The 26,852-nt window shown below is 39.6% G+C and overlaps 1 protein-coding gene across 7 annotated transcripts in view; it reads left to right on the top strand.

Annotated features, from left to right (window-relative positions):
• Window positions 1-26,852, top strand: part of LOC136835648 (formin-2-like) — a 344,992-nt gene that overhangs the window by 205,535 nt on the left and 112,605 nt on the right. For 3 of the 7 annotated variants that reach the window (XR_010852223.1, XR_010852224.1, XR_010852222.1), the window contains one exon: window positions 23,114-23,413. Coding sequence is in view for 3 of the 7 variants with exons in the window: in XM_067099461.1 (XP_066955562.1) it covers window positions 23,114-23,429 (316 nt within the window). In the remaining 4 variants the exon portion in view is untranslated. Of the gene's footprint in view, window positions 1-23,113; window positions 23,430-26,852 lie in introns of those variants that run through there. The other 4 variants (XM_067099461.1, XM_067099464.1, XM_067099463.1 and 1 more) reach the window with 2 other exon arrangements.

Here is a 26,852-nt window from a genome sequence, read left to right as displayed (position 1 = left end):
GAGTCAAAAAGAGGGGCCTGCCCCCGCACAACCTCACCTACCTACTTCTACCACCTGGTCTGTTCAGTATTCTTAGGTTTCAGGTCTGAGTCTAAAGCGGCGACGTCCTCGAAACCTGGGGCATAAAGAATATCTGCCCAGGGGTGGCTGGGTCGCATCCTGCTGGATCTGCTGGATGATGGGGTGGCAAGATCATCTTCTGGCACTTTCGCGGCCGCCGCCGATGCGCCGGGGTAAAGCAGGTCCCTCAACTTCGCGTCGAGGACATAGGGCTTCCCCGACGGAACGTTCCTTCCAAACCCAGCCACCCAAGCACGGAGGGATTCCAAGGCAGACTTCTTGGAGGACTCGTCCGCCTGTAAGAAAACCAACAATTAACCAGAGCGAGAAAGAACAGTCCGGGGAACCATGTAAACAGTATTCCAATATGAGGCGTAAAGCCGGAGGAGGAGCTGTCACTTACTGACTCATCCCTGGACAGTTGCGCTGGGCTGAAACAAACCTCACAACCATCAGGGTGCCAGACTACAAAGGTGCGACAAAGTCGAGGCGGACCCGCACAACCAGCGTGGAGTCGGCACTCACGTGACCGTAAGGTTGTTGCAGCGGCGAAATTGCACGGCGTCTCACAGTGAACAGTCTGTAAAGTGTAAAAGTACATGAACCCACCATAAGCAATCTAAAGCCGGCAAGGCCAGGATTTCGACTACAGCAGATACTCCGTGGGAAGAAAATCCTCATCATAAGCTAGGTAACTAGAAACACAAAATGCACAGAGTGGAAGGTAAAAAACTTCCAGACCCGGAATACTCGAGAATGAAAGTATGAACAAGAACTGCCCGCAAGGGTTGCCAGTAAAACAACGAGCGGAACCCGGTGTAAGACAGACTCACGTATATATAGAAATGTGGTGTGTACTCCGTTGGATAAACACGCTTATCTAAATATGTATACATAAACAATAACATTAAACAAGTGATGGTACAAAGGGCAAACTACTCCGGAGACCGGAGGGATCCGCTCCCCTTATATATAAATATATATATCTCTTCCTCTCTTACTTCCCCGCCAGAGAAACAAGGTGGGCAAGATGCTCGTAGATACATAACATAAGCCGGAGCAAGTATAATAACCCAACCAAGTAACCCGACGGGGAGAAAAGAAGTGTGGGATAGAGTGTTCGGGTGCGCGTTCGGAGCTGCGATAAGCAGACCACCAACACCAACGCGCGTGCTAGGGACTGTATGGGAGGGCGAATCCCTCCTACCAAATGGAGGAGTCCTGAACTCCGGAGAAAACGCCATCTAGCGTCGCCGCTTTTGAGTAGAGCAAGGCTGGAGAGGGAGGAGGGTGGGGAGGGGTGGAGTAGGGGAGAGTGGCAGGCTACGAAAATGAGAACCCAGGAGACAGGGGAAATATATCACCGGCTCAGCTGCACATACACCTGCCACTCAAGAATAATGAAACTTAGGAGGTGGCTACTACTAGGGGAGGGAAGCGGCCGAGCCTCAATGCCCGACTCTATTTAAGCGAAGCTAATAAAGGACTAACCTAGTATAGGCTAGAGAGGAAAACGGAGGTGCTGAAGGGAGGAGGAAACCAAACGGAAGAGGAATTTTTGTGCGAGAACCAGCCGGGGCCAAGAAGAGAGAGGGGCAAAGAAGGCAACTAGCCTAGAGGAGACACATCCAAAGAACTCAATTCCCCCAAAGGAAGGAAGAGAACTAAGGGAGGCTCACTCTGCCCGCAAAAAATGACCCTTGAGAAACAACAACAAAACTCCCTCAACCTGATGGATCCCCTCACACCAGGGGCAGGAGAAGCTAAACAAACCTCACTAAATAACCATCACGTACATAAACATGGGGAAACAAAAATACGTATCAACAGGGTGCGTAGCCTACCTCGGGGAAGCGGTTAGATCTGAGGCTGCCGCCACCTCGAGGAGGTAAACAATGAATAAAAATAAAAGAGCACCATCGCCAAGAATAAAACAATTAGTCTAATACAGACTAAGAAATAACAAGGAACCCAACCTGGGGGGACCTGGGCCGAGGCATCACCTAACTTAGGCGACAGGCCAATAATATATAAAACTCGAAAAAGGGGCCACCGCGGAACCGTAGGAGAGAACCATGGGCAAAAAAAATAATAACATCTATAGCGACAAGAGACAACCCAACAGAAAAGAACTGATGGGTAAGCCTCACAAAATCGACATGGCTGGCGGAGGGCCTTGTGGGCATCATAATAAGATCTCAATATTTGTGAAAAGGCAGAGACCATAACAGCCAAATAGAACAAAACCCCACAATAAGATGGTACTTAACTTGGAGATGAGTAAAGCTGCTCTGACATGGTGATAGATGAAAATAAATCCAAAGGCACGAGCACACAAAGGGAAATGGTAGCAATCCGTGCTAGAAAATGGAGTGAGGTAGGTGGCTGGTGTTCGCCGAGCTGGCCGGAGTGTTTGGGTGTGAGGGCTGTAACGGCTCACCGCTCTCTTCTGGGGTTTTGATGGGGAGAGATCTTTCGAGTAGACTCCGTGGTAGTGATCTTTCACACGCCCTTCGTTATACAGCGTCTTCCTTGGAGAGACCTTTCGATCTGAAAGTGTAACCAGCTTTCCTGAAGCTCTTTTTCTCTAAATATCACAGCATTTTATACCTAGAAATTCGTGCTACAATGAATTTCACCGGCTGACACGGGACTGGACTCAGAAATATCCATTTTTCTTTTATGTTTTTATGAGCATTGCGCATTGTCAGTCCTCAGTATTTGGATCAAGAAATAGAATACATGAGAAAAATAGGAACAAGTTTATGTTACCCTTCACATGTACTTGATATTTGTTATAATAAAGCTCACAAAAAGTTTATAGTGAAAGTAACATGGAGAAAGAAACCCCTAAGAACAGTTTTAGCCTGTCTTATTTTAGTGGTTTTGAAACCAAAAAATCATTGTTAAAATCTTTTAATGTCACCCAGATTTTTTCCTATAATAACACACTAAAAGGAATGTTAATAAAAAAATATCCCTAAGGAAAGCAACAACATAATATATAAAATTCCATGCTTGGACTGCTCTTATTATATAGGTCAATCCAGTAAGGATTTAGAAGTGAGAATTAAGCAGCATAAGTATTCTATCAAAACTGGGCAAACATCCAATGCAATATCCATTCATTTAATTGGAAACTCACACAGGATCAATTGGACTGACAGTTAAGTGATTGCCAGAGTGAAAGATTTCTCTTCACAAAATCTTTTAGAATCTGCAATTATACAGCGTAATTGCAGCTGTAATTTAATTTCAACCTTAACCCTGGCATGTATTATTTGGACTCTAGTATTAGTAAAATGTTCAAGAATGACCTTAAAGATAAAATCACTGACTTAATTACTAATTAGTTAACATAACCTTATATATGTTTTGTATGTATTCGTATGTTTAATAGTTTTTTGAAAATGTTCATTTTGCAAAAATTGTTATTGTTTACTAAAAGGAGAAAATGCCATGTACTTTTATAAATATTTAATCAGCTTATTCATTCCAAGGTCATTTTTGGTGGTTAGTCTCTTCCCCTGTATAATCCCTTAATTGACTCCTCCCTCTATCGAGCCAGTTGGACCTAATCCTTTGTAAAACCTCCTAAAAAAATTACCTTCGTGTTGGTAGGTCCACTAATTCTTTAACTATGTTGGATTCTAGGTGCACCTGTTCCTTATAATCCCCATCCTTAGGGATATCTGTGTGTCATCTGTCAATTATACAAGCTTTCTTGTAAACTTATTTTTATATATTTCATCACTTTGCTAGTAAAGGGCCATTGTATCAAAAGGCCAGCGCCCACTCTGTTGTTTCACTTTCTCTTCATGGCATTTGCCTATATATATATATATATATATATATATATATATATATATATATATATATATATGTTTACGCCAAAGGTTCGTCCCCTGTTTCTGAATCGGGTTCAGAACCCGAAATCGTCGAAACCGAAAAATCGTCGAAAATCGTCAAAAATCATAAGAAAACCTTTACTTTTAATGCTTTGGGTGCATTGAAAACGATGTAAACTGTATTTTTATAGAGCTTTTCATAAAAAACTCCAAATTATGATTATTCTGCCGTTTTGGAGCCATATTTCTTCCGTCGAATCGTTATGCGACGCGTCAGTAACCCCGGAACATGCGTTGTAAACCGGGAAATAATTTCTGATGAATATATTTGAAAAGCGTCAGAATCCTCGAACGTCAGAAGCGGACCCGTCATAAACCGGGACTGCCTGTATATATATATATATATATATATATATATATATATATATATATATATATATATATATATATATATATATATATATATATATATATATATATATATATATATATATGTATGTATATATGTATATATACACAGTAAACCCCCGTATTTGCAGTCTCAATATTCGCAGACTCGCGTATTCGCGGATTTCTCCGTTAAACGTATCTACCCATTATTCACGGAAAATTCACCCATTCGCAGTATTTTTCATTGAGAAATATTCACTAATTACTGTATTTTCATATTTTCATGGCTAAATGCACTTTTTGTGATAAAACTTAAAATGTTTAGGTATTTTTAGAGGTTCTTTTTGTGTTTAAACTATCAAAATAGACAGTTCTAAGTGTTCTTAGAGGGACTTTAAGTATTCATGATTTTCGCTATTCAAGGTTGCAGTTATGCATCCCCAAGAATAAGGGGGTTTACTGTATATAATATATATATATATATATATATATATATATATATATATATATATATATATATATATATATATATATGTGTGTGTGTGTGTGTGTGTACATGTGTGTATGTATATGAGTGTGTATATAAATGATCTTGCTTGTCAATTATTTTTAAAAAGCTAGAATCTGTGATTATTCATTTTAGTTCATTAATGGTGGTTGTGATTTTAGACAGACTGTCTTCCTCTTGACTTGCTTTTATGTTTTTATTCTTTTCCTGTATACAGTAAAGCCCCTTGATATTACTGTACTATCTTTGCCACACTTAATCTTTGTCACACTTATAATTACCATTCATAGTGTCAGTAATATGAAGAAAAAGTTAATTGTGAACATTTTAATTCCTAAGTTAGTTACTTTTATTTTTATAATGTGAGTCACAAATTATTTGATGTTGTTACAGTCAGTGTTCACAAAATTATGAGTGTTCCTATGTGTACATCCATCGTGGAGGTAGCACATCCTAATAAACCAAGGAACATTTGAACATCACAGGGTTCCCCTTATGTAAAATATTTTATTATTTTTTATAAATATGTACAATACACTGTATTGCTTTATATAGCCTTAATCTTCACTTCGAAGTGAGGGGCTGCGTGCCAGTAAAAAGGTTCTGATTCCTTAGAGGATATGAGATTATCCCCAATTGGGGTAAAGATGTGAGTTAGGAAGAGGTTCTTTCTATGTCCCACTTTAAACTAAAACAAGCAAAATAGAAAATATGGTAAGGTATTTGTGTGGGACATCCCTGAATTAGTAGAAAGTAAAATAGCATTTCAACTTGCTGACCCCAAGCACAAAACAGTTTGCAAAAGTAGCTAGATTAGAGGTCATGGACTCAAACTTTGATGAGAATAAAACCTTCCTTTTAGACATGATAGGCTCTTTTAATGTTTTTTTTTAAGCCGCAAAATTGTGCTATACTAAGGTATAGCACAATTATCACCTTATTTCAAAGAAATATGGTGATAAGGAGCTGACGACAGTGGGGGCTAATAGACTCAGAGAGTAGAATGTACATTTTCAGTGCTCATGATTGGCACAAAATGATTTTGCCAGTTAGCTCTTGCCGTATCTGAAAAGTAAGGGAAGGGAAAGGACTCAAGGCATCATCTGAACATCACAGAAGTTAAGTGGTCATGATAGTTGGAGGGAAAGGGGAGGCCATGTACTGCCTGTTTGTCTTCCTTGTGACTTATATGATTTACTTACATGATTTACCAAAAAGAGAGGGGGGGGGGCAGCTTCGATGGCCATGTCCTGAAGAAAGACCTTTTCAAGGGCTGCAGAAAGGCTTGTGAGATTGAAAAAAAGACTGAAAATGTCCTATTTAAGAGTAGGAATTTTGATGGTATTTCTCATCATGTTTGCTGAAACAAAACTCCCTGCTAGGAAGTTCATGAGGTCCAGGCCTTAAGTAAGAAGATTTTAGCAGTGTGTTCACCCCGAGGATGGAAGACTCAGCGGGGTGTAGAGGCAACCATCACTTTTTGTCAGAGATCTGTGCCATAAAGCATACTGGATATATTTAAAGAACAAAATTTAGAAAATTAAAGGAACCACATAACACCCCTGTTTTGGTCATTCTGGGCCAATGGGAATTGTTCTGAAGTTTCTGGATGTCAGTGTTTTATCAAGCATATCCCAGAAGGAGAGAAGACAAATTTCCAGAACATTCCAAGGATACCACAAGGATCTACCTTGCAGTGTTGAGTTTGGGAAGGGGGAGCTGAAGTTATGAGTAAGTTGTTGAGGTGCTGCAAACCTTGCCAATGAGGGATGATATGAAAGCTACCATGTTATTCTTCCCAACGGGTTTCAAAACAGGGATGGAGTGAGTTTCTTCATGTTCCCTTCTTTTGATCTTGAAAAGTTGTTGTGCTCAGAAGGATGACCTTGAGTTCCAGATAAATTTTGTGAAGGGTTTGGTCATTTACTACCCACAAGTTCATTGATTTCCGAGAGAAAAGCACCATATCCCACTGAATAAATTCCAATAAACTGGAGGTCTGTGGATGCTAGCTGAAGAGGATTACCTTCTAGGTTTTGTTCTCATAGTCACAACTATAGATCTACCATTTTCCTGAGGAGTAAGTAAGTCAGCCTTAACATAAATCTGAATAGAGATCATGCAGCAATAACCATGGAGAACTAATTTCTCAAGTGAGAAAAGACAGCCCTGCAGTTTGCCTTTCCTAAACTGACAGTGTTCCTGTGCCATTGAGGAATTGGTGATGTACTAGAATTTGTTTCTTCTCATTTGAAAATAGTCCCCCAGATTGGCATGTTATCTCCAGGTACAGGAATGTGAATTCCTGGGCTGGAGTACAAGGAAAGATCTGGTGAAATTAAGTACAAGTGGTTCATGTCCACAGATAAAACCAAGCATCTGAGTAGTTGAGTGCTCTTAGTCTATGTTCTGAATAGCTCAGGCAGTTACTTGTGAGGTTGTGGACTGGGAAAAGCAAAAGCATTGAAATTCTCCTTTCAGGTAAAGGAAAAAAGCAAATACTTCATAAAGATTGTTGACCTTTACTGGGAATTTTGTGTTGTAAAGATTGATGAAGGCCAGGAAGTCTCCTTTTTTGAAGGAATAATGCTACTGTTACCATTGTTGAGTTATTAGAGTTCAGATTGATACCAGTACTCAACTATTTAAAGTTTTTCTGACCCCAAAGATATGACCCTGGAATCTTTGGAAGAGTACAAAATTCAGATCTGTAGTTTGTTTTCCTATCATTAATTAGAGAATGTCTTGGGCTAAGAGAATAGTGGAGAAAGGATGAACTTGGAGAAAGTGTAATTTAGTCTTTTCTGAATCAGAGTTTGAAACTTGTCAGGAGGACTTGGAACTGCCTAGGACTGGCCTTTGCTCCTAGAAGGGCCTGAGTCAGAATTGTGGGAAGGGAATTTTGAGAATGAAGTTCAAGTTTTTAGTTGTGTTTTATTTCAGGTAAATGAACAAATTTTCAATAGCTAAAACAGCTTTGCCACTCTGAGCAGTGATTTTGAAGCTCAGATATATTAATGCAGTAACTACTGTGGAAAGTATTGTACATTTAAAAAAAAAAACATCCATAGGAATGCCTAGCAACATCTGATATATATTCCTTAATATGAGCATCAGTTTGTGTCAGAATCTATGAAGGGTACATCATATTTTTCTTTTGCATAATTTATATCTACAGTATATATATATATATATATATATATATATATATATATATATAAATATATATTATATACTGTATATATGTATATATGTGTATATATATATATATATATATATATATATATATATATATATATATATATATATATATATATATATATATATATATATATATATATTATATACTGTATATATGTATATATGTATATATATATATATATATATATATATATATATATATATATATATATATATATATATATATATATATATATATAATATATGCACACATACATATATCTATATATATATATGTACTATATACATATGTATATATATGTATATGTATACATATGTATATATATGTATGTATGTGTAGAATCTACTGGCCATTTTTACCAGCTACATATGTAATTGTAATAGCCACAGTGCCCTCTAACTTTCTCGAATTTTTCGTGCTTTTTTGGATATGCTTGTCACTACAAAGCCTTAAGATCCAACTGCTAGAAATATGAAGAAGTTCTGATGTGCAGGAGTGGGAAATGAACCCAGGTCTGCTAATCAGAACGAGGTACCATTGCCGACCTGACCACGAGAGTGATAAAAGTCTATTGCCTCTCATAAATACATATATACCTGTCGTTTTCAGGTCCCAGGTTTACGACGGGGGTTCCGTTCTTAAACAGCGTCGTAAGCCGAAAATCGTTGTAAACTGAAAAATCGTTGAAAATCATCAAAAATCCTAAGAAAACCTGACTTTTAATGCTGTGAGTGTATTGGAAATGATGTAAACTGCATTTTTATTGAGTTTTTCATTAAAAACTCCAAATTTTTATTATTCTGCCATTTTGGAGCCATATTTCTTCTGTTGGATTGGCATACAACGTGTCGTAACCCTAGAACATGCGTCGTAAACTGGGAAATAATTTCTGATGATTATATGTGAAAAGCGTTGTAACCTTGGAACGTCGAAAGCCGGACCCGTCGTAAACCGGGGACTGCCTGTATATATATGTATATATATGTATATATATATACATTTGTATATATATGTATATATATTTATATGTGTATATATATCTGTTTATATATGTATATATAAGGGATTTTGACAAAGGAAAAATCTATTTCTGGGGGAAGACCTGTGTCACCCAGTGAAATGGTTCCAATAGCACACATTTCTAGGTATAAATATTGCTAAATATACCAGAGAAAAAAGCTATCCATAATGCCAGGGTTACTACCCCTGGATCGATCACCACAATGGTGTCGGTATGCACAAGGGGTGAGTGGTAACCACTATCACAGGTCTTCATCCTATAGATTTCTCTATTCTCAAAGCCCCAAAATTGGAGGATCCGTACCAACGATTACCTCCCGCTCGCTGCTCACTACCACTCACGCCCGCCATCTTCATCCCAAGATTAGCACCCTCCAAGCTTGGTATGCTACCCGGATGGGAAAGGAAGTATAGGGATGGGTCACTAGGTGACACAGGTTTTCCCCCAGAAATAGATTTTTCCTTTGTCAAAATCCCTTTTCTGGGCTCGACCTGTGTCACCCAGTGAAATAGTAACAGAGAATCAGCCATACAATAGCTTGGTGGTACCCTCCAAAGATTACCTTAATGGAGCTAAATAAAACTAAGAGAAAATTACTGTTTTAATAATCCCAAATATAAGTTCAAAAAACATAATTAAAAACTATAAGGCACACAGTCTAAAAATATAAAATAACCAACACCAAGACACTTAAGGCTAACAGATTATGATTTAAAAAACAGGATATCCATGATACGGGCAGGAGTCAGGCTGTGAAGCAGACCTGACCTAGAGGTTAGAAAGCAGGGCAAGCAAGCGAGGCAGGTAGGTGAGAGAATAAACCGATAGGTAATCAAAAATTACAAACAATAAGGAAAAACAAAAGTTACATAAACTAGTCTTGAGCTGGACCAGGAGGAACAATACTTCTTGCAGCTACCGTGGAATATTTAAGAGCCTCTAGGGACTTAAGATAGTGGCGTTTAAATACTGTTGGTGATTTCCAGCCCCTATACTTTTTAAGGTCATCAAAGTTCATATTGTGAAAATAGTTAGCTGAGGTGGCCACCGCCCGAATATCATGTACCCGGGGTACTGAATCCGGGTTTGCCTGTTTAATAAAATAAAGAATTTGTTGCCTGATGGCCTTTAAGGAAATGGTACCCCCATTTTCCCTAACAAAAAGAGGGCCTGAAATTCTATTAGAAGTTCTATTTAAATAAGCTTTTAAAGTGTTAACTGGACATAAAGACAGATCCTGTGGAAGGGGAATAATCTTCCAAGGAGACCATCTATTTTGTGGATCCTCATTCTTTGCTAAAAACTGAGATCCGGAGACAACAGAACTTCTCCTGACGGGAGGAAATCAACATGATTCGGTTCTCTAGAAAGAGCAGACAGTTCAGAAATTCTAGCCCCTGAGGCTAGACTTACACGGAATAACGTTTTCCTTAACAGACTCAGGTATGTACATAATTCGTTATCAGTGTCTGATGCCAATTTAAGAACGTCATTTAAGAACCAGGAAACCGTGTGTGGACGGGTTGCTGGTCTAAGACGAGTGCATGCTTTAGGAATTGACGAAAAATATGAGTCTGTAAGGTTAATATTAAAGCCATGTAAAAATATTTTTCTTAAAGCAGATTTTGTTGTAGTAATAGTACTAGTGGCCAGTCCTTTCTCAAATAATGATCTGAAGAAAGAGATTGCTAGATTCGTGGTCATTTTCTGAGCTTCAGATTCCCTTAGAAATAATGCTAACTTTTTAACTGCTGAGTCATATTGTCTGAGAGTAGATTCCCTCTTATCTGATTCTATGGACAGTGTATTAAGAGGGTCAATGTTAGCATCTTTCTGAGCTGCAAACTTCATGAAGTCCATAAAGCTAGGGCATTCAGAATTCTTGAGGAAGCTGACACAGTCCGAGTTTGCACTACTTGTGTCAGTCTTGGATTGGGGATCTGTTTGTGCCGGAGCTTCAACTCTAGTAGAAGAAGAAACCAATTGCTCTTCATCCAGTTGGGTGCCACAAGTGCTACTTGACCTTTGAATGATCTGAGTTTGTGTAAAACTTTCATCAATAGGTTTATTGGTGGAAACAGATAGATCTTTTGCCATCTGTTCCAGTCGATTGACATCGCATCTGTGGAATGAGCTAGAGGGTCTAGATTGGGAGCAACGTAACACGAAAGCTTGTGGTTGCTCTCTGTGGCAAACAGGTCTACCTGGAGACCCGGTACCTGAAGACAAATCCACTCGAACGACGTCTTGTCCAAGGACCATTCCGACTCCAGCGGAGTTGTCCTGGATAGTGGATCTGCAATGACATTTCAAACACCTGCCAGGTGGGTAACTGACAGGTGCCAAAGATGTTTCCTTGCCAGAGAGAAAATAGCAATCATTACCTGATTGATATGGCTCGACTTGGAGCCCCCTCTGTTTAAGCAATGCACAACTACTGCACTGTCCAGCACCAGTCTGATGTGAATCTGTCTGGCTGGACGTAGTTTCTTTAATGTTAGAAATACTGCCATTGCTTCTAGAATGTTGATATGGAACTGGCGGAATACTGTCGACCATGTTCCTTGAACTTTCTTGTGTTGGGAGTATCCTCCCCATCCGCTTAGGGAAGCATCTGTATGGATCACTAGCGATGGAGGGGGAAATTGAAGAGGCACTGACCTTGCCAAACTCTTGACTGTCGACCATGGTCGAAGCCTCTTCCTCAATACCGGCGGGATTAGAGACATCTTGTCTCTGTTTCTGCTGTTGGCTCATTTCCGCCATACCCTGTTTATATCCTTCAGTCTGGCTTTTAGCAACAAGTCTGTTACTGAAGCGAACTGAAGAGAGCCCAGAACTCTTTCCTGGGTACGACGAGAGGCTCTTTTGTTCTTGAGGAACTGCCTGGTGGCTTTGGCTATTTCCCTCCTTTTGGCTGGCAGAAGTGACAGTTTGTGTGTGTTTAGGTCCCATTGGATTCCCAACCACTGAAATTGAGCTGCCGGAACTAGACGGGATTTCTTCCTTTTTATTTGGAATCCCAAGTATTCCAGGAAGTTGATTACTGTGAATGTTGCTTTTCGACATTCCTTGGCGTTGGGTGCCCAAATTATCCAATCGTCCAGGTATGCGGCCAGCATAATTCCTTGGGCCCGTAGCTCTTGGACTACTGTCTCTGCCAGTTTGGTAAAAATTCTGGGCGCTATGTTGAGCCCGAATGGCATGACTCTGAACGAGTATGCTTGTTTTCCTAGTCTGAACCCTAGGTAAGGAGAGAAGTTTCTCGCAACCGGGACGTGATAATATGCGTCTGAAAGATCTATAGAGGTGGTGACAGCCCCACGGGGAAGTAGGGTCCGTACCTGCGAGATTGTAAGCATGCGAAACTGTCGCATTGAATGTATAAGTTGAGACGAGACAGGTCTAGAATTACTCTTTGCTTGTCTGAGTCTTTCTTTGGGACACTGAACAGACAGCCTTGAAATTTCAAGTGTCTGACTTTCTTTATTGCCTTCTTTTGCAGAAGGTCTTTTGCAAAGTCCAGTAAGTCTTTGGATGGAGGTTGATGGAATCTGACTGGCGGAGGCAGCCCTCTGCTCCAGCTCCATCCCAGACCTATTGAAATTATGCTGTGGGCCCATGGACTGAAGGTCCAATGGTCCCGGAAGAGATATAGTCTCCCGCCTACCTGAGGAGGCTCATTGATTGGAAGAGGTCTTACTTCCTCTGCCTCCTCGGCCTCCTCTTCCACGCGAGAGAGGTCTGGACGCTGCTCTACCTCTGTAGGCGGCTCTGGCTCTGCTACCCCCTCGCATGTCTATTGTAACCTCGAACGCCCTTGGCTTTCAAACGAGGCGTTGAAAGCTGGGGACGTCACGAAGGCTGGCGGAGCAGAAGCTTGTTGAGCCAGCTGCATCAGTACAAACTGCTGCTGAGGCTGTGCCTTGGATGTGGAAGACTGGCTGATCTGTGAGACCGGTACCGCCTGAAGCACAGTTTGAGCCTGAGGTTTCCTAGAGCTCTGGAATCTCCTGAATCTTTTCCTTTCCTTAGGTTGAGGTCTGGAGGTCTCAGAGGACTTCCTTTCAAAGGAAGACCCCAGTGAGAGCGAAGGACTCTGGTTTGCTCTGGTTGCCTCTGCTAGACATTATTGACCTCATCCTCTGGGAAGAGGTTAGGTCCCCAGACAGAACTCTTCATGAGCCTATTGGGCTCATGCCTGATGGTGGCATCTGCAAAGATGTGTTTTCTGGCAGTTCTGCCTCGCAACCACAAAGTCATAAAGGTCCGATTGGAAGGATGCCAATAACAACTTTGTTAGAATCTGAAACAGAGGTTCGTCAGTATAAACTAATGCCGTTACCTCTGAGATGGTGATAGAATGCAGGGAGCGACTCAACCTACACCTAGCCTCATACTCCGCCTTCAGCAGAGCCTCCGGAATCCTGGGAAGGTGCTCGCTGAACAGGCTGGAGGCACACTCGGGATCGAGTTTCCCCACCGTGAACATTGCCGGAGCTCCCAGCCAACATTCCGAATCTCCGGGGAAGAGAAGGGAAGTGGGATCTGTCTCCCAGAGTTGAGGCATAGGCTTGCCATCTATCCCAGCCTGAAGGGTCAGTTCTGCAATCTTAGTAGTGCAGGGGGTAGGGATGGAGTCACCTACGGAGAACATCGTGAAACTTCCCTTAAAGGGAGTAAGTTTCGTGTTCTCGCACTCCCAGTCGGTGAGAGCGCGCATCAGGGCGGATTGAGCCTGGTCCCTAGGAAAGATGACCGTTTCCTTAGGGACCTTATCAGACCTAATCCAGGCTTCCTCAGTTAACCTGGCAAAGCCTGGGTAGGGAGGCACTAGGTTGGCTGGAAAGAACTCTAGTTCTTCCAGACGACGAGTGCCCAAACCTTCAATGGTCAGTGTGCCATTATGCAGGGGAGCATGCAGGGCCAGCCGCCACGGGTTCCCCTTATCAAAGGGGGGCAGTTTGGAGGCATCCGGGACAACATGTGACTGCTGTGCTGCTCCGGATTGGATGAATCCGGAGAACAAGCTTTCCTGGGTCTGTATCCTTTGTGCCAATGACAGCACTGACTGTCCAGAGGTCTCTAAGCTTGTGACAAGCTGAGACGAGAGATCTTGTAGCCTAGCTTCAACCTTGAGTCGATCCTCTGCATCAGCAGTTCGACAAAAGCCTCAGACTCGAAGCCAGGCTGTGGGGCTTAGCCTTTGAAACTCTGGACCTCGACCCTTAGGCGGGGAGTAGCCTTTTACTGAGGACGTCACTGGTTTGGAAGCCAGTGACGACCTAGAGGGGAGCTGGCAGATTAGACCTTTGAGGTCTAGAGGACTTTGGTAAGTCCTTCTTTTTCAGAGATTTCACCTTGGGGATAACAGACCGAGATCTGTCCCCAAGGTTAGCTGACTTAGGAAACCCCTGGAAGAGGAAGAAGAAGGTGAACTAAAGAGAGATCTACTCACACTATCCTCACCTGCCTCACTTACCACCCTACCTTCTACCTGGTGGTCATCTATGCTCATAGGCTCGAGGTGGATATTGATGGCCGCCACCTCTTCCGCCACCTCTCGCACAGGTTGTCGTCTTGGGAGGGCTGCGTCTCCTGTCTGATCCTCTCGATGAGTGGGGCGGCCAATTCTTTCGGTACTGCGGTGGAGATCCGGGCATTCGGGTACAGGAGATTGCAAATCTCCTCCAACAGTACGTAGGGGTGGCCAGACGCAACGTTTCTCCCAAATCCGCCGACCCAGGTCTTCAGGGTCGACAGCGAAGAGGCACAGATTGCTTGGTTTGACTGGAAGAGAAGGCAGGACTTACTGAAAATATTCTCCAAATTTTACTTGTATATCCATATGAGCCATTAAAATCAAAAGGAGACTAAAGGTTAGCCGTCTCCTATCACTTGCCGACTCATCTGATACGAGCTCGTACAGAGCGTAACAAATTTCACAGCCGTCCGGGTGCCACACGATCAGGTCTCCAACATGCACTGCGCAGCTAGAGTGCGAGCGGCACACCTCGTGTTCGCAGGGTTGCTGGAGAACGGCCGTGCACCCCGGCTCCTGACAACGTACTATCTGTAAGTGGAATGACGGTACATGAGTATCATCAAGGCAAAACCTGCCGGAATTAAGTCCGGCGGCAAAAGTCTACCTTAACATAGATTATGGATGATGATACATGAGTATCATCAAGGCAAAACCCACCGGAACTGAGTCCGGCAGCAAAAGTCTAATAAACATAGATTTATGCTACAGAATGGTTAACTACTATATATGTTATAAACAAGTACTCTATGATACTCCGCCGTGATTTGTCACTGAAATCTCATTGTGTCACATAATATGGAAACGGCGTAATACGAGCGGAAAAGAGTGTTCGCATATAGCCCATCTCTCAATCGCCCAGGGCAGAAGCCATATAATGGAAACCGCCAAACATACCATGAACCATACCCACCGGAGTGGTTAAATGGACAATAACAACGAAAGATCCGACTAGACCAGCGGAGACTTAAATTCTAACATATCGTAACTCTTATTTGCTTCCACGGGACAGTGTTCGACGCTCCAGCTACTAACTACTAAAGGTAGGTAGGAGCGAGCTCACGAAACACCGCCCGTTAAGGGAAAGGTAGGTGAGTGGCGGAAACCCAGCGAACAGCGACCGGTCAGGTGGGTAGCACCCTCCAAGAAGCCGAATATAACCTCCTTACGGGGGTGCCGAGCGCAAGCAATCGGCTTTTCCTCTTATGAGGATGTCGCCCAGGCAACATCACCAAATTCTAATCGTTCAGGTAAAAAAGGGGACTAGGCTATATACACGAAAAAGCTGGAGTCTAAACCTCCTGATCCTAGCCTACCCTCCAAAAACCAAAACTTTTTGGTCTGGTCAGGAAGGCTAGGATTGAGCGCTACAGGTGGGGGAGAGAAGAACCTCCGTACTAACCCAGCCACACCCTCCAAAACTTTAGACAGCTTGGTCAGGTGGCAAATTATGAATTGAGGAGCCCTCTCACTAATCTAACCTCACCCTCCAAAACCTAACGGCCTGGCCAGGTGGGCTAAGTGTGAATGAGGAACTCTCTCACTAGCCTAACCTCACCCTCCAAAACCTAACGGCCTGGTCAGGTGGGCTAAGGGTGAACGGGGAACTTCCTCACTAGCCTAACTTCCCCTCCAAAACCGTCGGCCTGGTCAGGGGAGCTAGGTAGCCTGAGCATCGTGTAAGAGCGCATGTCATGCCTAGCCTAGGTAGGCAAGGCTAGAAACTACCTGCTATTAGAATTAAACTACCTAGTTACCTACATAAATACAGGCAGTCCCCGGTTTACGACAGGTCCGCATGTTATGCCCAGATATATTCATCAGAAATTATTTTCTGGTTTACGACGATGTTCCAGGGTTACGACGCTGTCGTAGGAAGAAATATGGCTCCAAAACACCAGAATAATAAAATTTGGAGGGTTTTTTTGATGAAAACTCAATAAAAATGCAGTTTACATCATTTTCAATACACCCAGAGCATTAAAAGACAGGTTTTCTTATGATTTTTGACGATTTTCGACGATTTTTCGGTTTACGACGCAGCGTAAGAACAGAACCCCGTAAAACCGGGGACTGCCTTAATGTTAACCACTCATGATGTGGGTTAGCCTAAATATATATATATATGAATACATAAATGACTCGGCGGCAGAAAAGGCCCAAAAAACATGGTTATATAGGTAACGTTAGGTACCAAGATGGCCTACCTCTGACGCCGAATCTCATGCATAAACTAATCCAGGAATGGATTTGCCATCCATTTTTATACATAACAGCTATAATCATGTAATAATAATAACACCATCGAGAAGGCACCAACTCGCTGGTGGAGGAAGGAAACCAATAAAAAGACTCAAAATCTATGATCAGAAAAAAAAAAATGAGCCTAGCTCAGCCTTGATACAAGGTTCCTTGACTCCTTACCAGCGACATGGTAATTTCTCCAAAATAAGCTCCAAACTGAATGGAGTATGGATAAAAACTAGCAGAATTCGCTATGCTAATAAAAATGCTGAGACTGAAGGTCGAAAACGTGAAAGAGGCAAATGCAGCCCACACTCGGCTGCGTAACAGAACTATTTACACTGGTAAACATTATTTACTTACAGTTCAAAAATACAGTGCCTCTGCGTTAAAAAACCAATCAGAGACAGTACTCAACTTAGATGGTGGAAAATCCTCGATGGAAGACATGATTAAGCTGAAAAAGGGGAACACAATCACCAAAGAATGCTAAGATTGGAATGAAGATGGCGGGCGTGAGTGGTAGTGAGCAGCAAGCGGGAGGTAATCGTTGGTGCGGCTCCTCCAATTTTGGGGCTTTGAGAATAGAGAAATCTATAGGATGAAGACCTGTGATAGTGGTTACCACTCACCCCTTGTGCATACCGACACCATTGTGGTGATCGATCCAGGGGTAGTAACCCTGGCATTATGGATAGCTTTTTTCTCTGGTATATTTAGCAATATTTATACCTAGAAATGTGTGCTATTGGAACCATTTCACTGGGTGACACAGGTCGAGCCCAGAAATAAAAATATATATATATATATATATATATATATATATATATATATATATATATATATATATATATATATATATATATATATATATATATATATATATATATATATATACACACACACAGTAAACCCCCTGTATTCACGGGTTTCTAGGTGGAACATATCTAGCCATTATTCGCGGAAAATTCGCCCATTCGTAGTACTTTTCACTGAGAAATATTGACTAATTACTGTATTTTCATATATAATTTTCATGAATAAATGCACTTTTTGTGAATACTATTAAAATACTCAGGTATATGCATTTTCACAGGGTTTTTCTGTGTTTAAACTATCAAAATGGGCAGTTCTAAGTATTTTTAGAGGGGTTTTAAGTATTTGCGGATTTTAGCTATTTGTAGGGGTTGTGGGACGATTCCCTGCATAAAACCCACTGTATATATATTTATATATATATATATATGTATATATATATATATATATATATATATATATATATATATATATATATATATATATATATATATATATATATATATATATATATATATATATATATATATATATATATATATATATATATATATATATATATATATATATATATATATATATATATATATATATATATATATATATATATATATATATATATATATATATATATATATATATATATATATATATATATATATATATATATATATATATATATATATATATATATATATACATACATATACATATATATATATGTAGTGAGAATTGAAAGGGTTCTATCAACCTGTAGGTGTAGGGTGAAGGATCAGTCCTTTATTCCCTCTCAAAGTACTTTGTTTTTGCCGCAATGTTTCAAGATGTAAAAGTCCCATTTTCAAGCTGTGAAAAGAGAAGATAAAAGTTGAAATAACAAACTCGGACTAAAAATTATCGGTTAAAAATAATATATATACAAATAATGTAAATGACAAGTACAAAGGATAGGGAGGAGTGATTACTACAAGGTGCTGAAGGCACAGACTGAGTGACAATTCTGGCCGGGTTCAGTTTCGACTTAAGCTCACAAGAGATACAGAGATGTTGAGGAAGACTGGGTGTTTAACTGTGGAACTAGTTGTTTAATGAAGAGTGATTCTAAGATTGATAAATATTGTTCATTACGAGTTTGGCATATAATTTTCAAATTTTTGTAATTTACGTTAGATTTACATTTCTTTCTATGTTCACGTATACATGAAAATTCAGGATTAGTCAATTTAACACCTGTTCTATAGCTAACGCCTCGATGAGAGTCCAATCTCACTTTGAGTAACCTCCGTGTGGAGCCGACATACTTCCCAAGATTACACCTAGGGCAATTAAGTGGATATACGACTCTCGAGGTCATTAGTGGATCGAGTTTCTCGTTATGTTTAAACAGAGATCTAATATTCATTGAGTTGCAGGGTATTAGCTTTAATTCAGTTGCAGGTAAAAATTTCTCGACTGACAACTTCAATTCATGGTAGAAATTTCAGTCATGAATAAATGGGCACTTGCGTATAATCGTAATTATGGTATTGTTGTTATTTTAATTTTAGGATGGAAGATATTTTTTAAAAATTTGCAGACGTGTTTATAAAAAAGTTTGGATGGAAAGCAATTGTCATTGAAATATTGGTGGAGATAGGTTATTTCACTGTGAAAAAGATTCCAATCAGACGTTGTGTTAAAAGCCCTATGATTGGAATCTTTTTCACAGTGAAATAACCTATCTCCACCAATATTTCACTGACAATTGCTTTCCATCAAAACTTTTTTATAAACACCTCTGCAAATTTGTAGATATCAGTGGAGACAGCAGTGTGCAACATCAATGATCAGCCAGTAGTGTCTTGGAAACTGGTACCAAGCAAGGGTGTTTGGATATCTGTTAGTATGAAATCCTAATTGCTTCTTGTACATGAAGTAGAGGGTGAACTGTCTGTGTCTTCACAATGGTATGGGGGTCTTGTTGGCTGCTACTTGGCATTGTTATGTCTTGCTGGCAATGACAGTCATCATTCAGTGCTGATAGGATGGACTTGTAGGCATCTATATCTACCAGGAACCTCCTGCCAGAGGCATGGTTGCCATCATAGAACCTGGTGGAGCATTCTGTATAAAGTCATGCCAGACTTACATGAATCCTTGTTGGAGGGTTAATTGCTGGTCTTGAATTGAAGATGGTTCATTACTGGGATTTGAATTTTCAGGATGGATCAATGAGTCACATGATTTTCTGATAGTCTGAGATTGCACTTCTTTGCTCTTTGCCGTTTTTGCCTTGCCTTCTGTCACTGTTAGTGAAAAAAACCCTCGCCTATGTCTAAGGAGGATTAGAGATTTCAGAGAGGCTCTTTCCAGTGTTTTGAACTAGCTGTTCAAGAAGTTTGTTTCTAAGAACATAGTGTTTTTCTGACTGAGTGTGGTCATCCTCAATGGGTATGAGGATATGTTGGAAGTTGAGGCTGTACAGTACAAGCATGGGTTTTAGGTCAGGAACTCAGTAACCCCTCAATCATTTGCACTAAAAGTCCAAGGGGAGTAAGGATTCCTCCAAAGTCTGGATATGATGATGAAAATAATTTTTGCTTCATATGGTTTAAAAAAAATCACATGAATAAGAGGTAAAACATGATCAGTTATTTCTTTGGGGTAATTGGAGATTAAAATAATGATTGTTTTATTATTCCCTTATTCTTATGAATAATGTTGATATTTTATTAATTTTACAGATTCCTGTAAGTGTATATGTAAACTAGACGACTATAAAATCCTAGTTCAACCTTTCTCAGCTGATATGAAAACTCACTAAGCAAGTAAAACCTATAGAAATCCACAGAAGTAAGAAAATATAGGCTGCCATATGTAGTAAATCCAGTAAAACATGTTTGATTTTAATACAACATTCTTATATATATATATATATATATATATATATATATATATATATATATATATATATATATATATATATATATATATATATATATATATATATATATATATATATATATATATATATTATATATATATATATATATTCTATATATATATAAAATATATATATATATAACTATATATATAAATATATATATATATATATATATATATATATATATATATATATATATATATATATATATATATCTCTCTCTCTATCTCTCTCTCTCTCTCTCTTATTATATCTCTCTCTCTCTCTCTCTCTCTCTCTCTCTCTCTCATGTTATGATAACTAAAAGTGAACAGTATGCTATTAATGGATAAACTTTTATTGAAACCTGTACATTAAATAAAATGTCAACATTATTGATAGGGATAAAAAAATGCACAATCATTTCAAGATGAAAAAGAATTAGGAAAAATTTACCTCAGGGTACATAGTATAAATTAGTAGAAGTATGGTAGGCAGACATGGGCCTATTTAATATTTTGAGTTTATTCTATGGTGAAAGAGTTTTCTTTATGAAAAATTTTTTATTTTTCATTAGCAAATAACAAAGTCAGGAATTTATACAAAACTTCATATAGTTTTCTAACATATTTCTTATCCAGGAATTGCCCATTTTTAATAAGAAAGCACTTCAAGCAAATACATTAAACTCGAAAACATTCGGTTTTGTCAACTTTACCCTTAACACTCTTGATTCAGTATTTGGATTAAATATAAAAAGCTTGAAATATCTCATTTTAAACAGCTTTCATCAGCCTTATAAGAATAATTAGGCATCTGGTCTCTATCTCTGTCCCTATTCTATTACCACTTATTCTCATATCAGAGTGGAAACATATGCTTGAGGTAAACATTAAGAAATACTGCTCGTAATTCAGCCTTCTTTAAAGGTTATTTTCATGACATAAGAAATAAAACTAAAGGTATTGTACATTGAAGATGGTGGTAAAATTAATGTAAATAGCGTAATGTAGATATGTCAGGTGCTGATTTTCATGAAATTGCTGTACTTCTATTTTAAGTGCAGCACTTGGATATGCCAAAGCAAGTTTTCAAGATTTTATCTTACAGATTTGGTATGTATTTGCTTGTAGTGGTAGCAGCGGCAGCCAAAGTTTTACCCACTGGGTAAAGTTAAGGGAGTCATCTTGGTTTTCCTAAGCCTGCATTCTTATGTTCTTTCATGGTTTATTTAAGACATAGCTATCTTGGGTTATTAGCAGTTAACTCTTATGGTAAGTTTCTTACCCTATCCATTGAGTGATCATGTACATTTAACTAATACCTCATTTAACATTCTAAAAAGATTCATTCTTATATTAAATAACCCTCTTTCATCAGTCTTGGATCCAGACCTATTCTGTCACCAAGAACTTTGCTGGATCCTCCTTTTGCTCAGTCATCACCACAGGATAGTCAGTAATTTAATCATGGTGTCTAATCTTGACATTTGGTCTGTATGAGGGGTGGGGTTAGATTGAAAAAATTACTACTAAATTAATTGTTTTGTACTGTACAGTTTCCATGGAAAAGTGACGGTTGTGAATGAAGAGGCTGATACTGCATCTTCTGCCCTTTGGACAAAAGTTTGCAATGTCTGTGAAAATACAAGTACTATGAATGTTGGCTGTATGATTGATGGATTTCCATGAAAAAACTAATGTTTTCTTTTGAAAATTTACATTAGTTTTTGTGTACTCAAAAACGTGCACTGTAGTTTTCCTTTTATGCCACAAGGAAACTGAATTATTTTCACATGATATATCAAATACCTAGTAGTGAAACTGGTTAACTTCCTTTACTTATTTATGATGGTGTTACAGGTAAATAATTTCAAAAGTAATATCAACTATTAAAAAACTGTAGGGATATGAATTTTCATCATATAAAAACATTTATATACTACAAAATAAGGTCTTTACTCCATTATCCTTAAAGACAGATCTTACAGCTAAGTACATTGGGTATTTTTTACAGTTACGATATCATTCTTTCATCCATAGATCATTAAGTCAAAGTATGCATATTTTGCAAGCATTCTGGGGTTGCTCTTTATAGGTGAAGCACAGGATAAGAAAAGTCATTCTGATGTTAAGATGAACACAAAATTTCAACAAACCCAAGCAAATCTTACAGTCATTGAGAACAAACAAAATATTGTCCAAAAAACAAACCTGTTTCTTGGTTGCTGTAAATTTTCTGGTATGTTTTCTTTGACAAATGCAGAGCTTGGCTAATTGAGTTGGGGTGTAATGGTGTTTTCTGTTCAGTAATAGTGTACCATTTGGATAGATGAAGATATTTCCAAAATGATACACTGATCTGAAATAGGTAGATATTGTATAATAAAAGATTTAATTTTTTAGATTAGGAAATTTACAAATATGTGGAGTATGTTATGATTAAGATTAGAGTAATTCAGTGTACATGAATTCATAGTATTATTTTTCATATTTATTTTCCAAAAGGAAGTTAATGCTAGTAATGTAAAAATTAATACCAAAGGGAACGGTAATGTTCTTATATCTTTTGTCTTTCCAGTTCTACGTAAGCAGCCAATTAAACCAAAGATGGCCATGAAACCACTATACTGGACAAGAATACAGTATAATACACCAAAACCCCCAAAATCACAGACCTCTGAATCTGAAACAGAAGTAGAGTCTGCTGACGAGGGAAGCACAGAGAAAGTTGAAGAGGTAAACATTGCTGCTGAGGCTGAAAAACCCAACGCAGATACTACTGACAGTGAAAGTAAATTAAAAGTAGAAGAGACTTCAGAGGAAATGAACAAAGATGATGTAGAAACTAGTGATAGTATCAAAAGAAATAAAAAGAAAAGGAAAAGGAAGAGAGAGTAAGTACCAGTTGTTTTGATGGGTATTGTTTGTTTGCGTGGTTGATTTTTTACTTTATTTTAGACATGTTCAAGAGTGAAAAGAGTAATAAAGATGCTTAGGGTCCATTATCTGTTCCTTTGACAGTTCTGTGATATCTTGTATTTATCAGTGAAAGCCTTTTGTTGCCAATCAGAGGCCATGAGTTCCTACAGGGATACAAAGGATTGCTTTTTATATTAGGAGTACTGTATCCATCTGTGCAAACCAGGATGGTTATTGAACGTGTTAACAAGGTAATTAACTGGTGGTTAAGGAAAGTAAGTGGGGTAATACCCTCTTACTCGATCATGATCATGATCATACCAACAGTAACCTGTTTTCCTTCGAGCAGTTATGACATGCTTCTTGTTTGCTCGCTGTGCCCCCATCACTGCAATTGCATTGGATCTTCTTGTGCCATATACCATTTGATAATAAATTGTCACTTTGGTCTTGTTTTCTTTTTTTATGAGAAGAAACATAACCAACGCCAATGTGGGAACATGGCTGCCACGTATTTGCCTCTTGACCCCCTTCTTGGTAGACCTACATTAATGTTGCTTTTTGCAAGGACGAAGATTGTATTCAATCTCTCCCTTTTTCTAATGTATCTGCAACCTGGTCCTCTCCCCAGTGGAAGAAGATTGATAATTTGGCAACAGGAAGAGAGAGGACAGGTAATGCTTTCCAGCTTCTGATGCTGCAGGACCCCTCCATTTCTTTCCTTCCTCCTCAAACGTGTAATAAACCTTTCCTTTCTTCTCGTCAGGGGACAAGGATTATGTGACACTTGGCAGTTGTTGTCACATGAGTATCTGCATCACTTGGCAGTTGTTGTCACACAAGTATCTGCATGACCTTAAAATTCCAGGTTAGTTGGTCTACACCTGCATTCTTCAGTGACCTGTTAGTAATAATAAACCCAAGCCTTCTTTTGACACAGCTGATGTTTTTCTGCATTCTGTAAACCTTGAAGCTTCTCCATCCACTGCAAGGAAGGGGCTCCTCCATTTGCAGTATCTCTTCTAGTAAATGACCTTCCAGCAGGTGTTTTGATGTATCCTGTTCAGTATCAGCTCGTAGAGCTCATCTTTGCCCTCCTCCTCTTCATTCCTGGACATTCTTCCTCCACTTAAGAGGAAGATGATGGGAACTCTAAGGCCTTGCATAGGAAGACCAGGAGGACATCAGGCATGTACTCTTCTTCATTACAGGTGAGCAGAGGTGCCAGATCACTAAGTTACCATCATTGGTACCTCTGGTGTGGTGGTCGCTCCTCTCATGCCCACTAGGCGAGAAAATGGCTCCCCTTCCCCATCCCCCTGTGTACCCTTGGTCTCTCACTAGTGATCATTGTACCTCAGGGAGAGCTGTCGCTACTATGCATGCATTCTTGGACATGAGGACTGCCCCCTCACTGTTCCACCATGTACCCCAGGGCTCACATCAGGACCCCAAACACATCTCTCTTTCTCCCATTGGACTGGGTCTGTAGATTTGCCATGGGTTGCAGCTTAGAGTAGCCCCTATGTGCAACATGTAGGCATGTGCATCCTGCTTGCTTTCCTTGCCTTGCATGGTCAATAACAGGAAAGGTTTTACCTCACTTTCACCTTGTGCACTCTCATTCTTTACATCTTAATTGATTGTGACCAATTGTAGGAGGAGGGGTGCAGTGGTTTCAGGGTCTGAACTCTGTTTAGACAGCAACTAATGGGTCTTGTGTACCTTCTCTGATTAGAGGTACTTCTGTTTCAGGATGGAATCGGGAACGCACGAGGGAGCGGAAGACTGGTGTGGCCCCTCTTCTCTTGAAGAACAGGAAGCTGCTATGGAACCTAAGAAAGTCTACAGACATTATTAACCACTTTTCACTCTCTCTCTCCCAAGTGTAGGGGAAATTAAATGGTCTTGAATCTCTTCGTGCTTGCACATTGATTCTTCTGCCTTGCCTTCCCAGGCAAGGGGGTTGATTGAATGCCACCCTTTTTTCCCTCTTTATTGTACATACAGTCATCAGACTGTATGAAAGCTGGGTTGTTGGTGGCATACAACAGAACAATGTTTATAGTGCTTCCAGTGCTCAGAGGATCGCTTTCTGTATGGTCGTTTTTCAGTCAGACTGAAATGGTATTTTACACAATAGTGCCTTCTACTGCTCTCTTGAGTGACTTTTTATTAACCTACACTTCCCCAAAGATTGAATATGTCATTTCCCACTATTGGTATATAGATTTTTTTTTTATTGTGCACCAGATATTCAAGACATTTGTGTCACAATTAGCCGAGTTAATACACACGCACGACATTCTAGTCCACTGACTAGGACTTGCAAGTGCTAGTTTGCAAAAATCTATGCTTCAATACGTTGTTTTAGTTGATCTAATGGAAGTATATATGGATTTTTATCACAATTTTGACTGGTTACAAGTAAACTTGCACTGTTGTTGTCTTGAAGAAATCAGTGTTGTATGTTAACCCATGTCATTTTTGTAAAAAATAATCTTTGTGTGGATGAACTAAGATTCTGGAAGATTACATCTCTGTAATAGTTTTTTAGTGATTGACCATGACTGTGCTGTTTTTGTAGTCACTCTTTGGGAAGAATTCATGGCTATTGATGCATCAGTCTCTCCATGGGAAGTTCAGCTCTTGCCCTTGGGGATTTGTAATTTTGGAGGTCCTTACTCCCTTTCAGTACCCCTGTGGCAGTGTTGGTACATAGATCATTGGGCTCTTGGTAAGTCTAATGAACTTGAAGTAACCACCACTGTTCTGTTACAAATGTTTTTGTGCAGAGTTCTTGGAGGTTCTTTCAGGAGGCAGAGAACTTGTTCAGACTGCTGTGATTGCATTCTGCTTATGGTGTTTAGGATCACGTTAACTTTCCAGGTGTTTATGATCAGGTTAATTATTTTCCAGGTGTTTATGATCAGGTTAACTTTCCAGTCTGCAAATTGGGAGTTTCTGATATCTAACAATCCAGTGGACAACTTCCTTACAGATGTACAAAATGGCATTGTGGCATCAATCTCAGCCCCTCCCACAATGAAAACAATCATCATAGCCTATTGGTTCTTGCATGAAGGTGAAGTCTAGTGCATTCTGAGGGCAGAAAGGAATCTTAGATCTCTCTTTTCTCCCCATTGTTGCTGTCAAACACTTCCATTCTCTCTCACCGTCCTTAAAAGGAAAGGAGAAGAAACTTTGGATTGGTGTTAAACTTCACAGTACCCTTTCAGCGGTAACATGGAGTCAGCAGTGGAATTGGGAGCAGGAGTCCCACATTCTCTTTCCAACAACCAGTATATTATCAGCCCTTTGTGGCAGCAAAGTGTTATGTAACAAAACCTTTGGGTATGGTTAGTAGGTCTATGGGTTTTTGGGTTGGGAAGGAGTCA

Source organism: Macrobrachium rosenbergii, chromosome 55 (genome assembly GCF_040412425.1).
Source record: "Macrobrachium rosenbergii isolate ZJJX-2024 chromosome 55, ASM4041242v1, whole genome shotgun sequence".
Taxonomy (NCBI): Eukaryota; Metazoa; Arthropoda; class Malacostraca; order Decapoda; family Palaemonidae; genus Macrobrachium; species Macrobrachium rosenbergii.
This window is presented reverse-complemented; position numbering and strand designations above follow the sequence as displayed.